The 23629-nt window shown below is 42.6% G+C and overlaps 1 protein-coding gene and 1 long non-coding RNA gene across 2 annotated transcripts in view; both read left to right on the forward strand.

Annotated features, from left to right (window-relative positions):
- The window catches only part of LOC110970391 (unconventional myosin-XV-like), a 191809-nt gene that overhangs the window by 72423 nt on the left and 95757 nt on the right, over window positions 1-23629 (forward strand). The window contains exons 21-34 of the mRNA XM_051945996.1: window positions 1565-1660; window positions 5108-5236; window positions 5318-5424; window positions 6897-7075; window positions 10364-10436; window positions 11730-11921; window positions 15195-15274; window positions 15354-15406; window positions 17870-17978; window positions 18111-18135; window positions 18282-18345; window positions 18426-18469; window positions 19901-19935; window positions 20688-20831. Coding sequence (XP_051801956.1) covers window positions 1565-1660; window positions 5108-5236; window positions 5318-5424; window positions 6897-7075; window positions 10364-10436; window positions 11730-11921; window positions 15195-15274; window positions 15354-15406; window positions 17870-17978; window positions 18111-18135; window positions 18282-18345; window positions 18426-18469; window positions 19901-19935; window positions 20688-20831 — 1330 coding nt within the window. The remainder of the gene's footprint in view (window positions 1-1564; window positions 1661-5107; window positions 5237-5317; window positions 5425-6896; window positions 7076-10363; window positions 10437-11729; window positions 11922-15194; window positions 15275-15353; window positions 15407-17869; window positions 17979-18110; window positions 18136-18281; window positions 18346-18425; window positions 18470-19900; window positions 19936-20687; window positions 20832-23629) is intronic.
- LOC127533182 (uncharacterized) lies at window positions 18734-20600 on the forward strand. The gene is made up of 5 exons (XR_007940955.1): window positions 18734-18803; window positions 19690-19770; window positions 19901-19996; window positions 20087-20221; window positions 20521-20600. It is a non-coding gene; the product is annotated as an uncharacterized LOC127533182 (long non-coding RNA).

Raw genomic sequence — 23629 nt, forward strand, 5'->3', positions numbered from 1 at the left:
CAGCCAAGAGGCCCATGATCACTCTGGATGAACTGCAGAGATCTACAGCTGAGGTGGGAGAGTCTGTCCATAGGACAACAATCAGTCGTACACTGCACAAATCTGGCCTTTATGGAAGAGTGGCAAGAAGAAAGCCATTTCTCAAAGATATCCATAAAAAGTCTCATTTAAAGTTCACCACAAACCACCTGGGAGACTCACCAAACATGTGGAAGAAGGTGCTCTGGTCAGATGAAACCAAAATGGAACTTTTTGGCCACAATGCAAAACGATATGTTTGGCGTAAAAGCAACACAGCTCATCACCCTGAACACACCATCCCCACTGTCAAACATGGTGGTGGCAGCCTCATGGTTTGGGCCTGCTTTTCTTCAGCAGGGACAGGGAAGATGGTTAAAATTGATGGGAAGATGAATGGAGCCAAATACAGGACCATTCTGGAAGAAAACCTGTTGGAGTCTGCAAAAGACCTGAGACTGGGAAGGAGATTTATCTTCCAACAGGACAATGATCCAAAACATAAAGCCAAATCTACAATGGAATGGTTCACAAATAAACGTATCCAGGTGTTAGAATGGCCAAGTCAAAGTCCAGACCTGAATCCAATCGAGAATCTGTGGGCAGAGCTGAAGACTGCTGTTCACAAACGCTCTCCATCCAACCTCACTGAGCTCGAGCTGTTTTGCAAGGAAGAATGGGAAAGAATTTCAGTCTCTCGATGTGCAAAACTGATAGAGACATACCCCAAGCGACTTGCAGCTGTAATTGCAGCAAAAGGTGGCGCTACAAAGTATTAATGCAAGGGGGCCGAATAATATTGCACACCCCACTTTTCAGGTTTTTATTTGTTAAAAAAGTTTAAAATATCCAATAAATTTCGTTCCACTTCACGATTGTGTCCCACCTGTTGTTGATTCTTGACAAAAAATTAAAATTTTATATCTTTATGTTTGAAGCCTGAAATGTGGCGAAAGGTTGAAAAGTTCAAGGGGGCCGAATACTTTCACAAGGCACTGTATATATAGATATATAGTTGTTTGGGAAGGGGGTGAAAGTTTCTTTGTCCTCCAAAAAAAAATTGTCTTCCGCAAAATTTGAAAGCCACTGCCTTAATATGACTGACAGAAAGACCCCATAATGAGACAGGAAGCAGACTGAAGTCCCCATAATCTGACTGAGACAACAGAATTTAATCCCCAGAATGTGACCTACAGAACAGACATAAGTCCCCATGATGTGTCTGAGAGAAGAGAGAACCGACTTTAAGTCCCCATAATGTGACTGAGAAAACAGACATAAGTCTCCATAATGTGACTGAGAAAACAGACTTAAGTCTCGATAATGAGACAGAAAACAAACTTTAGTCTTGATAACATGACAGAAAACACTTTGGTCCCTATAATGTACACAAAGTACACAAAGAAAACGCAGTATCTGAATGAGACATTGTGTGAACATGTGAATAGAACATAAAGTGATCTTCACAGGACTAATCTATGTTAGCACAGTAAACAAACACTGTGTGAAATCATTTCTCAGCACTCTGTCTTTGTGTGTGTTTTAGGAGCCGTTGTTCGGGATGCTGACCACGCCACTGGAGAATTCCTTAATTCGACTGGAGGAGGAGCTAAAACATGGAGCCCTCAACATTTTCATTCTGGTACATGTTGCATTTACAGTCAGGTCCATACATTTTTGACCACTGACAGTTTTCAGCATATTAGCTGTGTCCAAAACCACAATGGATTTGAAATGAAACAATCAAGATATGCTTTAAGTGCAGACTTTCAGCTTTAATTTGAAGATATTTACTTCCAAATCATGTCAATGCTGGAGGAATTACAACACATTTTAGGTGTACCTTTCACCTTATTAAGGGACCAAAAGTAATTGGACAAACTAGCATAATCATAAATCAAACTGTCAATGAAGCCTGAAGTCTGGAGCCCATAGACATCACCAGACACGGGGTTTGGTCCCTGGTGATGCTCTGCCAGGCCTCTACCACTGCCGTCTTCACTTTCTGTTTGTTCGTGGTACATTTTCCTTTTGGTTCTGTCTTCAGCAAGTGAAATGCAGAACATTCCACTTTGTTGTTTGTTTTGGGTTAGGGTTAAAATGACAAAAATGATGCTTAAATAACAAGAATGACACAGAAAGACACAAAAATGACAGACAGATGTCAAAACAACGCACAAATTGCACAAAAAGACACAAAAATGACAAACAATACTTAAATAACACGAAAAAGATATAAACCAATGCTTAAGCAACACAAAAAGACACAAAAATGGCACAGAAGTATGCTGAAATAGCCCAAAAATGGTAAAAGAAGAAACAAAAATAGCACAAATTGAGGCTGAAATAACAAAAATTACATAAGGATGCTAAAAAACAAAAAACACAAAAAGCACAAAAATTACACAAAATGATGCTGAAATAATACAAAAATGACACAAACACACAAAGATGGTAAATTAAGAATGACAACATTTTAAAAAGCACAGAAAAATTATGCTAAATTACCACTAAATTACAAAAAGATGCAAAAAAAGACACAGAAGGATGCTACAATAACAAAAAAATGGCACAAAAAGACACAAAAATGGAAACACAATGCTTAAATAAAAACAACACAAAGAGACACAAAAATGACACAAAGGGATGCTAGAATAACACAAAAAGACACAAAAATTAAAAACTTAAAATCTTTGGTTGCTTTCTCAGTATGGTTTGGGTCATTGTCCATTTTCAGAATTCATCCTGCTGCTTTTTTCAGCTGTTGCATCATTAATTAAAGCTGCAAGCAGCATTGGGCGGGACCTCGCACCATCCCCCGCGCGGTCGGCAAGCAAGTGCCGCCCGGGACCGAAGATGAAAGCGACAGGAGTTCCTCTGCCGAAATATTGTATGGTTTCGGAGGAGATAATGTTCAAAGGTTTTGCATATTTTGGTGTTTTGCTCCCCCTAGGTTGAAGATAGCTCAAATCCGTTGACAGGTTTTCATAGAGCTCGGACAGATGAATGCGTGAGTGGTGGTTGCATGTCTGTACAACATTCCTGTGCGAAGAGCTGAGGCCATTTGTGATTTTGCAGTATTTGTGTCCCTAGGTGGCGCTATAAAGTTTTTCCAGATTTTTTTTCAGAATATTGAAATTTTCAGCAGACCGGACTTGCGTACCAAATTTCAGCAAAATACATGCACGTTTAGGGGGTGAAACTGAAGCGAAACATGGTTTCAGGTGAAGACAAACTTTGACAGCTTATAAAAAAACAACTAGAGCAATTACTGTGTTTCTTTTGATAACTTTTGCTTGGTGGGATATTCACTATAATCTGTCCAAATATGAAGCCTGAACATTGTACGGTTTTGGAGGAGATAGTCTTTAAAGGGTTTTCATATTTGGGGTTATAGCGCCCCCTAGATTGAAGATAGCTCAAATCGGTCAGACAGATTTTCGTAGAGCTCGAGCAGACGAACGCGTGAGTGGTGGTTGCATGTCTCTACGACATTCCTGCGCGAAGAGTTGAGGTCATACGTGATTGTTGCAATTTTCGTATCCCTTGGTAGCGCTATAGAGTTTTTCCACAATTTGTTTTCAGAATATTGAAATTTTCAGGAGACTACACCTGCGTAACAAATTTCAGCAAAGTCCATGAACGTTTAGGGGTTGAAATTGAAGCGAAACATGGTTTCAGGTGATGACAAACTTCGACAGCTTATTTAAAAAAACTAGAGCAGTTACTGTGTTTCTTTTGATAACTTTTGCTTGGATGGATATTCACTATAATGTGTGCAACTATTGAGCCGAAATATTCTACGGTTTCGGAGAAGATAATATTTAAAGGGTTTTAATATTTGGGGTTATAACGCCCCCTAGATTGAAGATAGCTCAAATCAGTTGGACAGGTTTTCGTAGAGCTCGAGCGGACAAAAGCGAGAGTGGTGGTTGCGTGTCTCTACGACATTCCTGTGCCAAGAGCTGAGGCCATTTGTGATTTATGCAGTTTTTTGTTTTCCTTGGTGGCGCTATAAATTTTTTCCAGATTTTTTTTTCAGAATATTGAAATTTTCAGGTGACTGCACCTGCGTGCCAAATTTCATAAAGGGTTATGCACGTTTATGGGGTCAAATTAAGGAAAACATGGTTTCAGGTGAAGACAAACTTTGACAGCTTATAAAAAAAAAAACTAGAGCAGTTACTGTGTTTCTTTTGATAACTTTTGCTTGGTGGGATATTCACTATAATCTGTCCAAATACGATGCCGGAATACTGTACGATCTCGGAGGAGATCATCTTTCAAGGGTTTTCATATTTTGGGTTATAGCGCCCCCGAGATTGAAGATAGCTCAAATCAGTCGGACTTTCGTAGAGCTCGAGCGGATGAACGCGAGTGGTGGTTCCATGTCTGTACGACATTCCTGCGCAAAGAGCTGAGGTTATATGTGATTTTTGCAATTTTCGTGTCCCTAGGTGGCGCTATAGAGTTGTTCCAGAATTTGTTTTCAGAATATTGAAATTTTCGCGTGACCCGACGTGCATGCCAAATTTCATAAAAAGTTATGCACGTTTAGGGGGTCAAATTAAGCTTAACGTGCGGCGTAGAATAATAATAATATAAGAAACGGAGCAAATACAATAGGGACTCGCCAGCTCCGCTGGCCAGCCAGCTTCACTGTCTCAGTCCCTAATAAGAAACGGAGCAAATACAATAGGGACTCTCCAGCTCCGCTGGCCAGCTCCACTGGCCACTTCGCTGGCTCGGTCCCTAATAATAATAAGAAACGGAGCAAATACAATAGGGACTCGCCAGCTCCGCTGGCCGCTTCGCTGGCTCGGTCCCTAATAAATGTCAGAGAACCAGCTCCATTGGAATTGTACAGAGTGGAAATGCTGAAATTGTGTCAGTGTCCAAATATTTATGAACCAAACTGTATATATGGCAGGGAAAGTCAAACGGTCTGAATGAAAGTTTGTGATTTTACCATCATCTAATCTCTTCAGAACTCCAGTAGTGATATTTTTTTTGGCCAAGCTTGTACATTTGGAGGAAATAATTTATAAAGCCACAGTGTGTGCTATAAATAAATTGCTATTTTTGGTAGATTCTCCGGTTCATGGGTGATCCAAACCTGAATGGGGCTCAAGAGAACTTGTTTGGGAACTACATCATCCAGAGGGGACTCGCTAATCCCAGCCTCAGAGATGAGATCCTGGCTCAGGTAGCCAACCAGGTAAATGACAGCTATATTTTTAACTAGTGTGGCTTATTAGTTAAACATTTTTTATTTCAGTGTTGTCTGTTTCATCACTAGGTGTGGAGGAATCCTAACATCCTGAATTCAGAGCGTGGTTGGCTGCTCCTCTCCTCCTGCCTTTCTGCCTTCCTGCCCTCACAGAGGATGGCTAAATACCTGCTGAAGTAAAACACACTTAAATGTGACAATTAAATGTGAACAGTACTGTGTACTGAAAGAACATTTTAAGTATCTTCAGTTTGTGAATTTCTTTTGCTGCATACCTGACACCTGTTCTATGAAGTCACTTCAACATATTCAGGCTTTCTTTGTGTGAATTGGCTTGACAAATCCTCAGTCAGAGTTAGCCGGTATCTGAAGGGGGTTATCAACTTTCTTTGTTAACTCAGACTTTCTGCTTCATACTCTGTTCACAATAAAGGAGGAGTTAAAGGCTTCATGTGACTTTTCTGCAGTAAATTAACTGATTGTGTGCAGCTGCTTCAGTCGACAGGTTGCTTTAATGGAGAACAATTAGGAATATAAAAATGTATGATGGTAAAAAGCTGCAACTGGAAATGATGTGACAGGAATGCTGGAAGAAAACTGTTAAATGTTTGTTAATTTATTTATTTTACTGATCAATGCAGCTGTTTATTGCTCAATGAAAGCTGTGCAATATAGTTATTAAACTTTAAACTTCACCAGTGTTCTATCAGCTGCAGAACCAGCAGAGTAAACGGACCAAACATAAAAACATATTTATATGATTTCTGCATCACGTTGGAGTAGCAACACGATGCACACAGTGCGTGATAGTGTAGCTACACAGTTTCATATAGTGGTTTTAGTATTGTACAGATCAGCATGTTTACAGATAAAACATTTTCCCTCAGCTGAAAATCTGTATCGCTCATAAATTATTTGGTTGAATTGAGATGCTTCTTACAGCCAATTTCAATCTGAAACTCTGAACAAAACCTGGAGCAGGTAAGCTCCACAGCATCAGTTACCATGGAGATCTATACTACCGTTACCATGGAGATCTACACTGCAGGCCAAACGTTTGGAAGCAAGACCAAATTTGTAGAAAAAAAAATCTTTCACTGACATATTTTGCAACAAATTAAACATGATTTATATGTAAGCATTCGCTCATCAGAATATATTTTTCATTATCATTATCAGGTATTTGTATCTGTATACTTGTTTCTTTTACTCAGCTGTTTCTTTCTAGTTACTTCTGTGACACTTACAGAGATATGGACATTTATTCAACAATTGTATGGTAACATCAATGTATACCTAAAGGTACATTGAGGAAAATGGTGCATATCAATGAAAGTAAAGTCTGATCATGCAGTAAATACATCCCAAAATCCACAGAATTCATACCGGTTTTTAAGAAAGACATTGTGAACAGAAACTTGAAGTCGTTTATAAATGTTTGGCCTCCCCAGCATCAGTTACCCCGGAGATCTAGCAGGTAAAAAGAGAGACACCTTCTTGATACTGAAGATTCAGACTTTCGGCTTAACATACCTGCTAAAACACTAATCTTGCTTCGTACTGCACCCCTCTGTGCTCCTTTGAAAAATTTGCAGTAGTTGTGCAAACTTGTGCGTGTGTCTGTTCATGCTTGTTGTTGTCGCTTTAGGTTTGTGTCTGACTACGGCCCAGAGGGCTACCGCTGTGTATGTCAGCACCGTCTGCTTCAGGCTCTGCAGCAGCTCAGCGTCAGGCCAGAGTATGCGCGGACCTACCCACCCTGTCTGCTGGAGTGGACGGCCAATCGCAAGCGAGCTCATACTGTTCTGCACATACACTGTTTTGATGGTGAGTAAACAAACAAAAGCACACGAGGCACAATGGTCACGGACGTGAATTTAACAGATTGTAAATTCCAGTACAGGCCTGATAAATTTTGAGTGCAGTGAGAGAACAAAATTACCTCTTTCTTTAGAATCTGCTATTAAATTGAGCAATACACAAGGCCAGCAACTGCATTTGTAGTTAGCACCTTAAATTGCTTTGAATTCATTTCAATTCGCCATCATCATAACTGCATGCACAACATGTCATCTGAAGATATGGCAACTTGCTAAGAAAAGCAAATTAAGCAAAATTGCTGTATTAAGAAGCATGTTGCACTTGAAAGCATTTTTACTCCATCTATTTTGCATCACATTTATCTCAGGATATGAAGTCATCTCCATAAATGTTTGGACCTGACCGGTTTTTCTTGACCAGGGAAAGGATTCTTCTGTCGTCCACCACATTTGAAGGGTTTGGAAGCAGAGTGGTTTGACCCACTTTCTGTAGTTTCTGAGAAAAATGGGTTCAGAGTTTTGTGTTTTCAAGAATGGTCTAACATTCAGAGCGCCACTGTAACACTACAGCCTATTTAAAGTTATTATGCAAGTATGACATTTGAGTAGTTCATTAGGTTCTGATGGAAGGAATTAAAAGCAAGTTTGATTGTAGCATTGTATGATTAGAGTCAGTATATGATTCGATTATTGAGTAATTTTATCCAATACTCCGAGCAGTATTACTACTTTTATGACAAGCTATATAAAGCCAGTGTTTAAAGTTATTATGCAGTCACTTCTTAGACGCAATATGGGGAAGAAGAAAGACTTGACGAAAGACGAAAAGGACAGAATAACCAGGGAGTTGTCGGAAGGGAAGACATTAGTCCAGATTTCGCACCTACTCCACCGAGATCCCCAGACTATCAAGAAGTTTGTAGCTGCAAGTCAGCAGGGTCGAAAGAAGCGGGTTCAGAAGAAGTTCGCGAAGCTCACTAACCGCCAGTTGCGACAGATTCATCGACAAGTGGTCAAGACACCCCTGGCTTCAAGCAGAGCCATCTTCGAGGCTTGTGACTTACCCAATATGAGTCGCGCAACAAGGTGCAAGGCCCTTCAATCAGCATCAAACATGAAGTCAGCCACGAGAAAGCCACCTCTGAACAACAAACACAAGTCTCAACGGATGGAATGGGCCACGAAGTATATGAAAACAGACTTTTCGAAGGTGATCTTCACAGACGAGTGCCGGGTGACACTTGATGGTCCAGACGGATGGGCGCGAGGCTGGGTCAGCTCACAGCATGCAGCACCAACACGTCTCCGTCGTCAACAGGGAGGCGGAGGTGTCATGTTCTGGGGCGCCATTGTTGGGGACAGTCTGGTGTGTCTTGCCCGAGTAGAAGATGGCGTAAAGATCAACTCAGAGGGGTACTGCAAGTTTCTGGAAAAAAACTTCTTCACTTGGTGGAAGAAGCAACCAGTGAGGATCCGGAAATCACTGATGTTCATGCACGACAACGCTCCATCACATGCTTCTGCATATACCAAAGACTGGCTCAAGAAACACGGCATCAAAGATGAACAGCACACCCCATCGAGAATATGTGGTCCATCATCAAACAGTCTGTGTCCGCAAACGGAAATCAGTACACCTCCAAGGATGAACTCTAGCGCACGGTGAAAGCTGCCACAGATGGAGTAAGCAAAGAGACCATCAAAGAACTGACCAGTTCGGTTGACAGGCGTCTGATAGCTGTGATCCAGAAGAAAGGTGGATATGTCAGCAAGTGATCTCCTGAACATTGTGTACCAGTAAATGGGACTTGTTGCTGAATATTTATGGTTATTTGTTGGTTAATAAATATATTTTGGTTCGTTTTCAGTAGTTTTGGTTTCATCTTCGCCCGATAAATATGAAAACTCTGATCTGCATAATAACTTTAAACACTTCTTATATAGCATTTTCCTTAAATTATTCTAAAATACCTTTAATTTTTGCGTATAAATATCACTGGGCTTTTTACAGTTTTAGTTCTTCAATATAAATCAAACTTCCAAATTTGAGCGAATGAACATTAATATTTCCTTCGATATTCTCTTATGACATACTTGCATAATAACTTTAAACAGGCTGTATATTTGTGTTGTGGGTTAGACACCAATCTAGACCACAAAATATTGCAGAAATTATATAAAACTCAGTTTGAATTTTGTGGGTTAGACCATTCTGCTTCTAACCCCCGTATTTGTTTTCCTGGTTTTCCAGGGTTTTTTTTTTGTTTGTTTGTTTTTTGTTTTTTAGCTTTGCTGTGTTCGCCAGGTCGTTCTTTTCTTTTAAAAATGTACCAAACAGTTGATTTGGCCACACCTCCTGTTTTTCTGTCTTTCTGATGGGTTTGTTTGGATTTTTCAGCCTATAATGTCTTGCTTCACTTATAGTGACAGCTTTTTAGACTTCATACTGAGAATTGGCCTCACCAGATTCCAGATACCACACTTGAAATGAACTCTAGACCTTTTATCTTCTTGTTTTCCTTTGGGTTTTTCTTTTCAGGGATCCCCACAGCAAATCATCTGCTTCCATCTAATACTATCCTCTGCATCCTCTTCTCTCACACCAGCTAATGTCCTCTTTCAGTACATCTATAAATTTCCTCTTTGGTCTTCCTCCAGGCCTCCTGCCTGGCAGGAGGTATGTGAAAGTCTGGATGTAAATACCCTCAAATTAAAGCTGAAAGTCTGCACTTAAAGCACATCTTGATTGTTTCATTTCAAATCCATTGTGGTGGTGGTGTACAGAGCCCGAATGCTGAATATTGTGGCCAAATATTTATGGGCCTGACTGTACTTCAGACTGAGTTCTCTCAGTCTGTAAGTACATTGAAGTACCTCATTTAAATCTTGACTTCGACTCCTTCTTGCTGACCCAACCTCACCTCTCCCTTTATTTTTCTTCGCCTAAGCCCAGTTAATGTGGGCACTATTCAGCACCAAAGACTTATCTGTCCTCTCTCATCCAGCTAATCTGTCCTGTGGCCTTTATGTAAGTCCACTCAGGATTAGACAACACCTGATACTCACTCTGGTTCACTAGCTGTGTTTGTGTTTGTTTGTGGTGCTGTGAAAATCCTCATAGACCAACCAGGTAGACTGCCACCCACTTTGTTTACATGACGGAGTAGAGAATCATGTCATAATCTAACTGAAATGGCTGTTAATGTAGTATTGTTGTAATGTTAAAAACAAACCGCTTTACAACCATAGTTATTGTTGAGTTGTTTTTGTACTGACATATTGCTTCCTCCTTCAGGTGTGTCGTTCCTGTGTCCTCTACACTCATGGACGACGGGAGAAGAGATGGCTAAAGACATCTTACAACACAGGTATCATTATTACTGAATGTATGGATTGCAAGGAGATGGTATGACAGAAGTGTTAAGTTTTAGACAACAAACGGGCATACCATTGTGACCACTGACAGGTGAAGTGAAAAACACAGATTATCTCTTCATCATGGCCCCTATTGCTGTGTTGGATATATTAGGAAGCAAGTGAACAGTTTGTCCTCAAAGTTGATGTTAGAAGCAGGAAATTGGGCAAGCGTAAGGACTTGATCCAGTTTCACAAAAGCCAAAGTGTGATGGCTAGATGACTGGGTCAGAACATCTCCAAAACAGAAGCTCTTGTGGGGTGTCCTGGTCTGCGGTGATCAGTATCTATCAAAAGTGGTCCAAGGAATGAACAGTGGGGAACCAGCAACAGGGTCATGGGCCAAGGCTCATTGATGCACGTGGGGAGGAAGGCTGGCCTGTGTGGTCCAATCCAACAGATGAACTACTGTTGCTCAAACTGCTGAAGAAGTTAATGCTGATTCTGATAGAAAGGTGTCAGAATACACAGTGCATCACAGTTTGTTGTGTATGGGGCCGCATAGCTGCAGACCAGTCAAGGTGTCCATGCTGACCTCACCACCAAAAGACCAACAGTGGACATGTGAACATCAGAATTGGACTACGGAGCAATGGAAGAAGGTGGCCTAGTCTGATGAATCATGTTTTCTTTGACATCCTGTGGATGGCCTTGGAACACATGGCACCATGATGCACTATGGGAAAAGCCAAGCCGGCAGAGGCAGTGTGATGCTTTGGGCAATGTTCTGCTGGGAAACCTTGGGTTCTACTATCCATGTGGTTGTTACTTTCACATGTACCACCTTCCTAATCATTGTTTTAGACCATGTACAAAATTTTGTGGAAATACTATTCCCTGATGGTTGTGTCTCTCTCAGCAGGATAATTTTACCACAAAACAAAAATGATTCAGTAATGGTTTGAGGAGCACAACAATCAGTTTGAGGTGTTGACTTGGTCTCCAAATTCCCCAGATCTCAATCCAATGGAGCATCTGTGGGATGTGCTAGACAAACAAGTCCGATCCATTGAGGCCACATCTCGCACCTTCCAGGATTTAAAGGATCTGCTGCTAACATCTTGGTGCCAGATACCACAGCACACCTTCAGGGGTCTAGTGGAGTCCATGACTTAATAGGTCAGGGTTGTTTAGGTAGCAAAAAGGGACCAACCCAATAATGTTTTGCCCGATCGGTCTATATCTGTGTCAACACATGTCAACACGTTTGAAAATGTTCTTGTGCTGTGTTGTGCATATGTGTGCAGGGGTGTGGTGGAAGGGCGTCGAGGCTGGTCGGTGCTGCTGAAGGAGCCGGCTCAGTGGGCGGAACTCGAGGGGTCAGACTATGTTCTGGACTTGATGTCGGACCTAGAACTTCCTGCTGACTTCCCCAAACACAGCAGCTACTTTATCATCTCTGCACAGGAGCCAACTAAAGTGCGACCTAATGCCAGCATGTGAGGCATACACACACACACACACACACACACACACACACACACACACACACACACACACACACACAAGTTTGGGCTCCTATCTTCATGGGGACTTACCATTGACTCCCATTCATATCTAACCCCTAACCCTTACCCTAACCCTAACCTTAACCCAGACCAAAACAATGCCTAACCCTAAAGAAACGTTTTTGCACTTTTACTTTTTCAGTAACAACACATGGCCAAGAAAACACTGTTTCCCCTCGTGGGGACCTCATTTTTGGTCCCCACCGTGACACAAGTCTCCACCGGGTTGTGTGTAGTCATGTCAAAGTCCCCACCGAGTTAGCAGAAACACGCCCACACACACACACACACACACACACACACACACACACACACACACACACACACACACACACACACCACACACACACACACACACACACAGATTTCATGAACCCATTCAGCCATTAGTGTCACGCCCCTCTTGCTGCAGCGAACCGGCTCATCAGTCTGATGACACCCGGCTGTGCGGAGAAGCACAGCCGGCTGAGATTACAATCAGCGCTGCATAAAGCCTGATGCTCTCCCTCACTCCGATGCTGCATCATTGACTTTTCCTCCCCGCCACAAGACGCACCCTGCCATATGCAACACGCCGTTTTCTCCATCTTCTGTGTATTACCCCTTGGACTCTGTTTTCCCCCCCTGGACTATCTTCGCGATGTCCCGATCCTCGGACCCCGTTGCCCCTCCAGGAGAACCTTGCCAGCTCCCGGCCATCACCACATTCCCCGCCGGCTTGGTCAACTCAGCCTTTTCCCGTCCTACATAACCCGGACAATCAGTAAGCCACCTTCCCCTCACTCTAGTTAGTTTTATGTTTGGTTTAATCTCGGCCTTCGGGTCCATCCTTTGTTTAGTTCAGTTCTGTTTTATTTTATAGTTTTACCTTGACCGTCTGGTCCTCCCTTAGTTGGTTTAATTCGGTTTAGTTCTCCCTCCTGCTCTCTCCCCTCCGCTTTGTTTAAGATGAGTCTTTGTTTATCTGTTTTCTTTAATTAAATCATTATTAATTCACCCTTCCGTCTGTGCATGCTGCTTGGGTTCTACTCTGTTTCATGACTGAATGATGCAGCCACCTCAGAACCCAGCAGGCACCTCGCCCAGTACCCTGAGCTCTCCCCTGGAGGTTTTTTCCTCCAGTGTGGAGAACCATACTTATTTTAAGATAATTACAGACTTATGGCAGAAATGGAGGAAGGAGAGAGAGAATATTACGGTCACCTTGGGTCGCAGAGTAGCAGCCCAGCGTTCCTGGTTGATGTGCCATCTACCGGTAGAGATTAAGGAGTTCTTGGAGACTCCCTTACCCTACTTGACCGTTCCGAGTTACATATTTCGCCATCCCAGCTCCGAACCCTCCAGTCCGCCTGTCTCCGGGCTGGCCAACCCTTTGGGCGCTAGCATATCAACCAGCATTCAATCAGAACCTGTTTCCCTACCAGCCACAGCACTACCTGCAAAGAAGCCAACCCAGAACCCAGCTGGCTCTGGAATTTTTTTCAAATTTCCCTCCTCGCCCACAGAGACACTCGCGGGCGCCTCTGCAATAGTGGAGAGAATGGCGGAGTGTCTCGGGGTGATGGGGTCTGAGGCGCCCTCCGCAGCCTATGAGATTTTCCACGCTGCCTCCGGAGGCCTGAAGCTCCTTAGCCTGGACTGGCTGTGACAGGTCCCGGGATCTCTCTCGAGATCCTGGAGCCCGAGAATCATTCATGGGGTTTCTCGAGTGGCTCGAGACTCCTGGGGCAACCTTAGAAGGGCTCACCGCTCCATTCTCCGACGGCTCCCTTGGCAGCCAATCGGGCCCTGTTTCCCCACGAGCCGCTGAACCACCTGCCCGGAAGACGCCGTAGCTCCCCTACGTCTGCCCTGAAGGAGCCCAGTGTCGCCTCCTCTGCGGTGCTGGAGGGGCCCTGTGCCTCCTCGCCTGCAGTGTTAGAGGGGCCTTGTGCTGCCTCATCTTCCGAGCAGGTCGACGCCGCCACTATCTCCGAGCAGGTCGATGCTGTCTCACTCTCGCCTGAGGAGAGGCCCCGTGCCGCCTCACTCCTTGCTGAGGAGAGGCCTCGTGCCGTTACACTCCCGGCAGAAGAGAGGCCCTGTGCCGGTTCTACTCTGTTTCATGACAATTAGATGGATGAGTCCGTCTCGGTTTCAGTACTTTCACTCAAACCGTAATAATAAATATCATTTTAAAGTACTCATATCGTTTTCTGTTACTTATTGCTTCTACCCACTACATCTCTGTCAAAAATAATCGATCTTTTACTTCACTAGTGCAGAAGCTCTTATGAAAATGCAGCGGCTACTTGAGCCCCTTGCCAGGAATCCTTGCATTTTGACGAATCCAAACTATTGACGAATCCCATGGATTCAGATATTTGTTGTTAGCAGTTCTGCTAAATGGTAATGTCCCCTCTAAGCTTCTCAGACATTCCATTTAAAAGAGCTTTTCAAGAGGGAATACAATTAAATACTTCACAAAAGCAAAGATCAGAAGAAACATCCAAACAATGAACACAGATTTGTGGAGCACTATTTAGAGTTCCTTGTTTACTCTCCTATTAATTATCCCACAACCGCTCAAGTTTTGCTTGAGACCACTTGAAGGGACCATGAATCTCAGCTTGGGAACCACTGGATGAAGCTACCTGGCTGTAAATAAAGTAGTTAAACCTTTGTAGCTCTTGTGAAATTATATTATACATGATGTATGACATGAGCTACAGCTGTTATTTTACATGTGACAGAGGATATTACTAAACTCTTTCTTTATTCTTTGTCTTTTTGTCTACTTTCATTGCTCCTACAGGATTGTTTTCAGTGGCAGAAGGCAGCTATTTTCAGAAAAAAAAAACCAAAATCAATTGAAAAACTGTAAAATTCCACTGTACGCTACCTGCTTAACATCATTCAGACATAGTTAAGAACTAGTCGCTGAGCACAAAGGAGCATTTAGCAGATAAAACGATCAAAATCACTGCTAAAAGACAGCAAATATTGGGCTCGCATTGATTGTCACAAACACGACACCAACTCAGTGGTAATGTGTTGGATGTTTTCAGGTTCAGTACATATTAATATTATGTTCATATCTTGTTTCTACAGCTTTCAAAGTGGCCAAAAATCAGTTATTTGCTGGTTATGTTAAATCCTTTGAGTATGTCTTCCACCCCTGCTTGGTTTTTGGCGCTACTGAAGAGTCTGTTTTTTGTTTGACAGAAGCCTGCTGGGAGGTAGGTTTGATATGAGCGATGATGTCATATCTTCCGCCATACCTGGGTCTGATGGATTCGGTCAAGGTAAGTTATTAACGCTGATTCTGATCAGAGTAGACCGTAGAAGTCCTCACTTCATGTCCCCACCTCTCCTTTCCCTCAGATTTGGAGCCTCAGAGAGGGATGGATCACTATCTTGACAGCCTGTTTGACCCTGTACTGTCCTGACAGAAATGGGTAAGTTACAATAATTCCACCACTGTGACTTACTTGGCCACATTAACCAACACTCCTCCATCAAACCACTTAATGTCAGTTACTGTAAAACTCTGTAGGGCCCTGTATTTTTTAAAGAGTTAACGTGGAGGCATGAATGCTAAATAGCAATTTCAATTATACGTTGATAGATTGCATGGTTTTGCCACTAACATACATCATATGCAGCCAGTTATACAACCTTATATCTAGTCTAATGCCTCAAATGGAAATCAATCTTTTCTGTAAGTAAAACTCTGAGATTAAAGAAAAGAGAAGTCTCCTTCAGTGCTGAAGGGAAAGCCTCACAGAATATTTGTCAGAGTCTGCAGCTATGATGTCAGATTTTTGGACACAATGCACAGTGTGACAGGGTATGCAGTAGTTTCAGTAGTAACAGACCTATCCTGGCTTGCTAGCTGCACATTTAAGCACAGATTGTATAAATATGTACCCGGCAGCAGATGTAGTGTTTACTGTCAGCTTCCTTCAACACCTACTAATTCTCACATACATTTACTCTACGGTATTGCCTCCACCGCATATATTACACTTCTCCTGTGATAAAAAAAAAAAAAAAAAAAAAAAAAAACTGTGTTGGCTATCTGAATGATTGAGTTAACTCCCTGGCATGTTTTAGCTGGGGCATTGATGTGGTGAACAGCGGCTATGTTGGATCTATCAGTCCTCAGCTGTGATGGCGACGTGGGTAAATGTTAGCTCTGCTATCGGTGTGGCTGACAGGAATTAGCAATGTTATCAGATGTTGTTTCCTACAGACCTCTCCCATCCCCAGCACCTATTACGTTACCCAGTTACCGTAACTGTCACAGCCACCAGATCGCCACGGTGGATTTTCCCACCTGGGCAACGTGGGGATCTGCCTTACAGGCGGACTGCCCACTTTGGCAATGAAGGGCTTTACTATTTAATTGAGACATGGCCTACAAACACCACTCTCCTGAGGATTTACGGGTCAGCAGCTGATTTCTGATGGAACGGCTGCACATTCCTCTGATTGGATGCCCTGAAAGTCACATCTCCTTGTGAGATGCCACAGAGCAAGAATACATGAATCAAATATATAGAACTCCTTTTAGGACCAAATATTTGCTGCCTGTCGCAACTCCTGGTTGAAATTTTGTGATAGTGGTGATGCAATACTTCATCTTTAGAAAGCAAACTTAAAAAACCTAAGAATATAATGACTTTATTTATATAGCATCCTTAAAAATAGTATTCACAAGGTGCTTGACATTCAAAACAAGCAGAGACAATCAAGACATAAGGAGGCAAGGCAGAGCAATCAAATAAAATAAGTTAAATGAGAATTTGCTAGATTAGGATGCATATGCAAGAAAGGAACTAGACAGTTTAGAAAGTTAAAAATAAGAGTTAAGATTAAAACTTTAAAATTTAAACTCCAAAAATTAGAGCTGGCTCACAAACAGCTGACCCACAGCAGGTAAAACCTGAGTAGGAGAACTAACCTGAGAAACAAGGATAACTTTAGACTATAGTATCTTCACTAGGATTCAACAAGAGCTAAATAACAAACTAATAAGCAAAAGAGCTTTAGCGCTCACCAAGTAATCTACAGAATAAACTCTAGATTGTAGTTTCCAACTCTAGGATTCAACAACAGCTAAAGAACTTTCTACAAGGCAAAAGAGCTTTTAACACTCAAAGACATCTGGTAACAATTATAACCAACTAGAACTTCAAATAAAACCTAAAACAAGCCTACTCGGACTGGAGCTCAGCTGAAGACTGGAGCTCAACGTGTGGCTGAAGCTCAGAAGAGGGAAAGGTGACTCAGACAGGTGTCTGCAGGCAGCGACGGTAGATGAGGGCAGAGGTAGGTACTTTGGAGGACGGCGGAGGGAATGGTTGGATATGGACCAGGTGACTTTTCCAGAGGGTGAGGGGTGGCTGGTGAGTCCGAGTCTGGGAGGCAGCTGAACGCAAACGGGTAGCAGTTGGTTGCTTCTTTACAAGCCGGCATTGAACTGAGGAGTAGAGTCAGGTTACATTGTGCAGGAGAAGCGAACTGATTGGCTCTGAAACATCTGCTCCCACTTCTGCTGATTGTCCTGAAGACTGTCCACACCTGCTGCTGCCATCTCAACATCACACACATTCCTAAAAAGGAAAAAACACACACAATGGAGAACGGAACATAGCCAGAGCCTGCAGGGCAGGCCTGAACACTAAGTAAGAAGAGGCCAAGTCTTTGTTAAATAAATTTTCTTAAATTGCCATAAAAGCTTTATTAAATCGAGAATCACCTGATCAAAGAAAATGTGATGAACTAAGTAGATTTTTTGGTAAGAGTTTTGCTTGATCTGTTTTCTTTTATTTCGCTTATGCCTTCATCGTGTAGTTAAATGTCAGTTTTAAAAGTCTGCCTATTTCTTCTCACAGGACACTGAATCAGCTGCAGGACTGTCGAGCCGGATGAAGGGGCTGGAGGAGTCGGTGGGGCCTGGCAACAGCAAGGCCAGTCCACCGGGCCTCCACTTCCACCTGGAGGGTCTGTCACCAATGCAGACACACATGGCTGAACATTTACACTTCACTCTTCTCACAGATAATAGTGAGCATAAAACAAACACGCTTAAAACCTGGACAGGAATTTGATGTCTATGTGCATTTGTGTCTGCAGCTGTGAGAGTCCTTCCTGTGGGAAGGTGTGATGTCGCCTCTTGTTGCCGCAGTGGCACCTGCAACACCTGGTTCGTATTGAACATGAATGACAAATGTGAGAAAGAGGAAGAAAAAGCATACAAGCGCAATTGTCCATCTCTGTTTCCTGTTTACTGTGTTTCTCCTCCAGATGCCAGCAGGCTGCTTTGGCCCAGCAGCAGCAGGCAATTGTGAACCAGCAGGCCATCATCATGGTGACTCCTCAGTTTGGATTCTGTTTGTCTGTTCCAATTCTCTTGTTTTGGGTGTAATGCATCGATTTCTTGTTTCTCAGGCTCAGCAGATGACCATGCAGGCCATGGCCATGGTCGGCAGCCCGTGACGAGTCCCCAACGTCCCCGATCACAAGCCCTCCCATGAGTCCTCTGCTCCATCACCCTCCGAGCCATATGCCCACTAGCCATACTCCATCATACCTCCAAGTCCATATGCGAACATTCGCCGAGCCCCTATGCTAACTTCACTCCTTCTCCGTACGCTGCAGCAGACACCGCGCCAGCCCCTATCCCTCCTTGGTCAACAAGTCCATCGCAGTCTGCAACCTCCAGCTGGTCTCCAGACTCAGCCTCAGGCCTCCCAAACCATCCTCATCAAACTCCACCAAAAGTGACAGAGCTGAGCCAGCACAGCTGTAGCTAACCCCACTGCACAGGTCAGTAACTCGGAGACATGTGAGGTAACAGCTCACACTGGCACATTGCATAATGATTCTGCACTGCTGAGACTATGAAAGATGTTGTTTTTGTTGTAAGCTCCAAGCGATATACAAAATATGTACACAAAATGAGATGCAGTTTTCTTTTTTTGTGGAAAGAATAAATAGTTTGTAACAATGCAGCTTGAATAATGAGTAGTAGCTGGTTGAACAAAAAATCCAGAATTGGAAACAGACTAATTTCTACACCTAATCACTGTAGTGTATTAGGAAGGGGAACAAAAATCCTCAGACTAGAGTAGAACAGGCCCAAGGGGTGATGTGATGAGTCTGGTGCAACTTTTTTGGTCTCAATCTTAGTTTTCTTTCCTTTAAGTACTCAGTAGTCTTCAGTAATAAATGTTTGCTGATTGCAGCAGCGGCTTTCTTCCAGAGCAATAACAATTTATCTGATGTATTAGTTTATTGAAGCTCTCTGCTATGCAGAATTGGCAAGTGATCACTTGCACATTTGTCAATAGGGGCGGCCTGGCTCAGTGGGTAGAGTGGCCGTCTTATAACTGGAAGGTTGCCGGTTTCGATCCTCGGCCCGTCGTGCTTATGTCGAGGTGTCCCTGAGCAAGACACCGAACCCCTAATTTGCTCCTGATGGGTTGTGGTTAGTGCCGTGCATGGCAGCTTCCGCTATCAGAGTGTGAATGGGTAAATGTGACATATCATGTAAAGCGCTATATAAATACAACCATTTACCATTTTGTTGTCTGTAACAGAATCGGTGTTATTTTCTTTGCTCCTACACTGACCTCTGCAGGCAGAAATCCAGGAGAACAATGTCTGCTGAATCTCCAGTTCAAACTCTCTGCTCTTTGTGTGACTGTTTCAGGGTCAATCAGGTAAGGACAGCATCACTGGGAAAAAGGCTCCAGACATCCCATAAACAAGGACAAACCAGCGAAGAAATTTGGTAAGAGAGAGGCAGAGAAAGCCTGAGCAAGTGAGCAAAATAGAAACAGAAAGTCCCTCCAACTGAAAGCCTTATTTAAGACATCATCACACAGCAGAGAAGAGCTTACTGTGCTTTGTGGGTCCTTTAGCTCCAGTGGCGATGTCTCCTCCCCGCCCCCTGCTGGTGAGATGGTGAATACTCAGCTCAGGCTCAGATCACATTGTCCCCAGCCAAGATATCCAAGGTAGCTGCACTTAACAGCTTAATAATAGTGGATGTCATCATTTACTGAACATGAATGAATGATCCTGTCTGAATGTGTGTCTCCTGCCAGGGTTATTCAATTCCTAGATTGCACTTGAAACATACGAAGAAAATGTAATGTGTAATACTCATAATTATTTTAAAGAAATCATCAAAGGTACAACTCCCCACCACCACCACCTGAGCCGCTGCCACTTGGAAAGAGGTGAGGACATGAAAACACAAAGACAAACTGATCCGGGTTGAAGAGTCAGATCAGAAATCATAGTTTCTCCAGAAGCATTACAGTAAACTTTTTTGTCTGCAGCACAGCAGCTGATGCAATCTGCAGCTACAGAATTAACTGTGCAAGCTGTAAAGCCCAGGCTAAAACAAACTGCCAACAGATACTGACAGAATGATTTTATTTACACATAAAACAAAAGCACAAACATGGATCATGCAGTACATTACGTCTGTTGTAGAAAAACCCTGCTGATGTTGACACTGTATGAGTGTGTTTAGGAGACCAGAGGGGAAGTTTAAGAGAAGCAAACACCTCGTGATGAAGCTCTACAGATCCTCAAACCCCAGATGGGACAATCCTCCTGCTCCTCAGGTAACCACACACAATGCTAGATCACAGAGTCACAGATTACTGTTAACAGCATGTTATGCAATGTGGACGTCAGCCAACATAGATGTTTTTGTCTCTCCAGCCAAATGTCCTGTTACCCCTTCACCCTCTGCTTCTGCAATTAAAGAGGCAAGTTTTAAACCGGCCAAGACCACAAAGATAAGGGTGTCTAATCGTCCCCCTACTCCTCTTCCTCCAGGTATTCACAGCCACACAGCATTTTCAAGACAAAGCTAAATCACTTTGCAGAGTAAAGAATCTTGTGTAGTTTCCTGGTTTGTTTAGATCACTCTTTCCCTGTAGAACAGATAGCGTGAGGCGTTATGTTGAATGTGTTTACTTCCTCACAAAAAGCCCACAGAGCCTTGTTTTGAAGATGTCAGTGTTTTCATTTATGGTTTATTCTTTTCTTTTTCCTTTTAACCTCACAGCTCTGAAACTCGGAAAAATAATCCACAGAGCGAAAGAAAAACAGCGTATATTAGTTTATGAGTTTACCTGTTCTCTCAATCTCAAGCAAGTCTGTTTATTATATGGTTATTTTAAAATCAAACATATACTTCAGGATATGCTTTGTGTTCTTGAAGAATTTTTGTAGTTTAGACCCAACACAAATTAAGTCATCCTTCAGCAGTTTACAGCGCCCTTGTGCTGCCTGGTCAGCCCTGTTTTACCTGCTTTTGTCTTGATATAATCTGGGAAGCACTGATGTACTAAATATCACTTTGCTGGCTTCTATCTGGGCTGCACAGTGGGTAGTGGTTAGCACTTTTGCCTTGCAGCAAGAAAATCCCCAGTTCAAATCCCGGGGTGGGCCTAGGATCTTTCTGCATGGAGTTTGCATGTTCTCCCTGTGCATGCGTGGGTTTTCTCCGGGCACTCCGGCTTCCTCCCACAGTCCAAAAATATACTGAGGTGACAGTCTGGTGTCTGCTGGTGACTCACTTTGTTTATATTCTGGCCTGTTCTATCCGCCATTCTAAATAGTTGGATAACTGTGTAAGTTTGTCATCAACTGCTCTCAACTATGCTGGGCTAGTGGAATTTAAACTGATAAGTTTTATGTTCTCTCTTTTCATTCTGTGCATATCTGTTTATTGCACATTATACATGTCCATCATGACATTCACCTTGTCTTGCATTTATGTTTACTGGTTTATATAAGCAACGTGGACTGTGATAGGTTAGTCTACAGACCTGTTAAAAGGGGAAGATAGCTACACCAAGTTCGGGGAGGTGTACGGGAGGGAGGGAGTTTTATATATTTTTTCTATTATGTTTGTGTCTCTACTTTGACTTCTGTATGCAGACTTAATGTGCTACTTGGCAGTGCTTTCTACATCTGGTGCCGACGTTGACAATGGTAGTCATAATTTCAAGCATATATGGCTTCGGTTAATCACAACCTGACTTCTGGAACAGCGGGGATGTCTGTGACATTTGCTAGCTGGAATGTTAGGGATCTAGGTAAGCCCACAAAGCCTTACAAAGTATTATGTCACCTCAATAGCCTGGGCGCACAGATTGTGTTCCTCCAAGAAACACATCTGAATATAGTTGGCCACACTAGAATTCACAGACAATGGGTCTCTCAGTCCTTCCACTCACTATTTAACAGCAAAGCACGAGGTTTATTCTCATTCATTGCTCCATTCCATTTATTTCTTCAAATATAATAGCGGACCGCAACGGGCGCTACATTATTGTGACAGGAACACTATACAACATCCCACTGATTTTAGCAAGTGTGTACGCTCCTAACCATGATGATGAGCAGTTTTTTACTTTGTTATTTTACTCCTTACCTAATATTGACTCACATCATCTCATTATTGGGGAGACCTGAATTGTTATCTCCAAAATTTGGACACATCTTCAACAAAACAACCTGCTAATTCTAGATCTGCAAAGTGATAAATACATTCCTCAGAGACTATGCTATTACAGATGTGTGGTGCTGCCTGAACCCCAACACTCAAGGATTTCTTTTTCTCTCCTGTCCACATTCTCCCGTATAGATTACTTCTGGCTGATAACAAATTACTACCATTTATTCATAGTTGCAGTTATCATGCCAGAGTCATTTCTGATCACTTACCCTGGTAATGCACATGAAGATTACTAACAAGTTTACCTCCCGCCCACCCTGGAGATTCAATACACGCCTGTTATCTGATGTTAATTTTGCTGAATTTGTATCTAAACAAATAGATTTTTTTATTGAAACCAACACAACGTCTGAAGTAAATCATAGCACACTATGGGAGACCTTTAAAGTATACATGAGAGGTCAGCTAATATCCTATGCATCCCATGAAAAGCAACAACGCACTTTCAGTCTTACTAACCTTACCAATCGCATTCTACATTAGAGAATGAATATACAACATCCCATCTCCTGACTTATATAAAGAAATACTTCTCCTTAAAACAGAATTCGACAACCTCTCTACTGTCAATGCAGAAGAAATGCTTTTTAAGTCCAGACACACCTATTATGAATATGGTGACAAACCAAGTAGACTTTTGTCACACCAACTCAGACAGTCTTCTGCTTCCCAGCTAATTTCGGAAATTAACACTAGCAGTGGTCTTACTCGTGACGCCCAGGAGATCAACGATGCATTTCACAATTTCTATGCCTCATTTCTATGAAAACAGGTTTTCATTTTTCAATGTGAGACGGCTGTTTAATGTCATATATCACCCATCGCACCATCCTATTCCTGAGGTAGTTGTCTCCTTAGACGCCGAAAAAGCTTTCGATAGGGTTGAATGGAGCTACTTGTTCTGTGCCCTTGAAACCTTTGGCTTTGGCAAGAAGATTATGTCACTTATGAAGCTACTGTACACATCTCCAGTCTCCTCGATACACACCAATCATACCTTTTCTAGGTATTTCCAGGTAGGCCGTGGCACAAGACAAGGGTGCCCTCTTTCACCCTTACTTTTTAATATCGCCATTGAACCTCTCGCACTTAAACTCCATCAAAACGC

This window comes from Acanthochromis polyacanthus, chromosome 3, assembly GCF_021347895.1.
Source record: "Acanthochromis polyacanthus isolate Apoly-LR-REF ecotype Palm Island chromosome 3, KAUST_Apoly_ChrSc, whole genome shotgun sequence".
Classification (NCBI taxonomy): domain Eukaryota; kingdom Metazoa; phylum Chordata; class Actinopteri; family Pomacentridae; genus Acanthochromis; species Acanthochromis polyacanthus.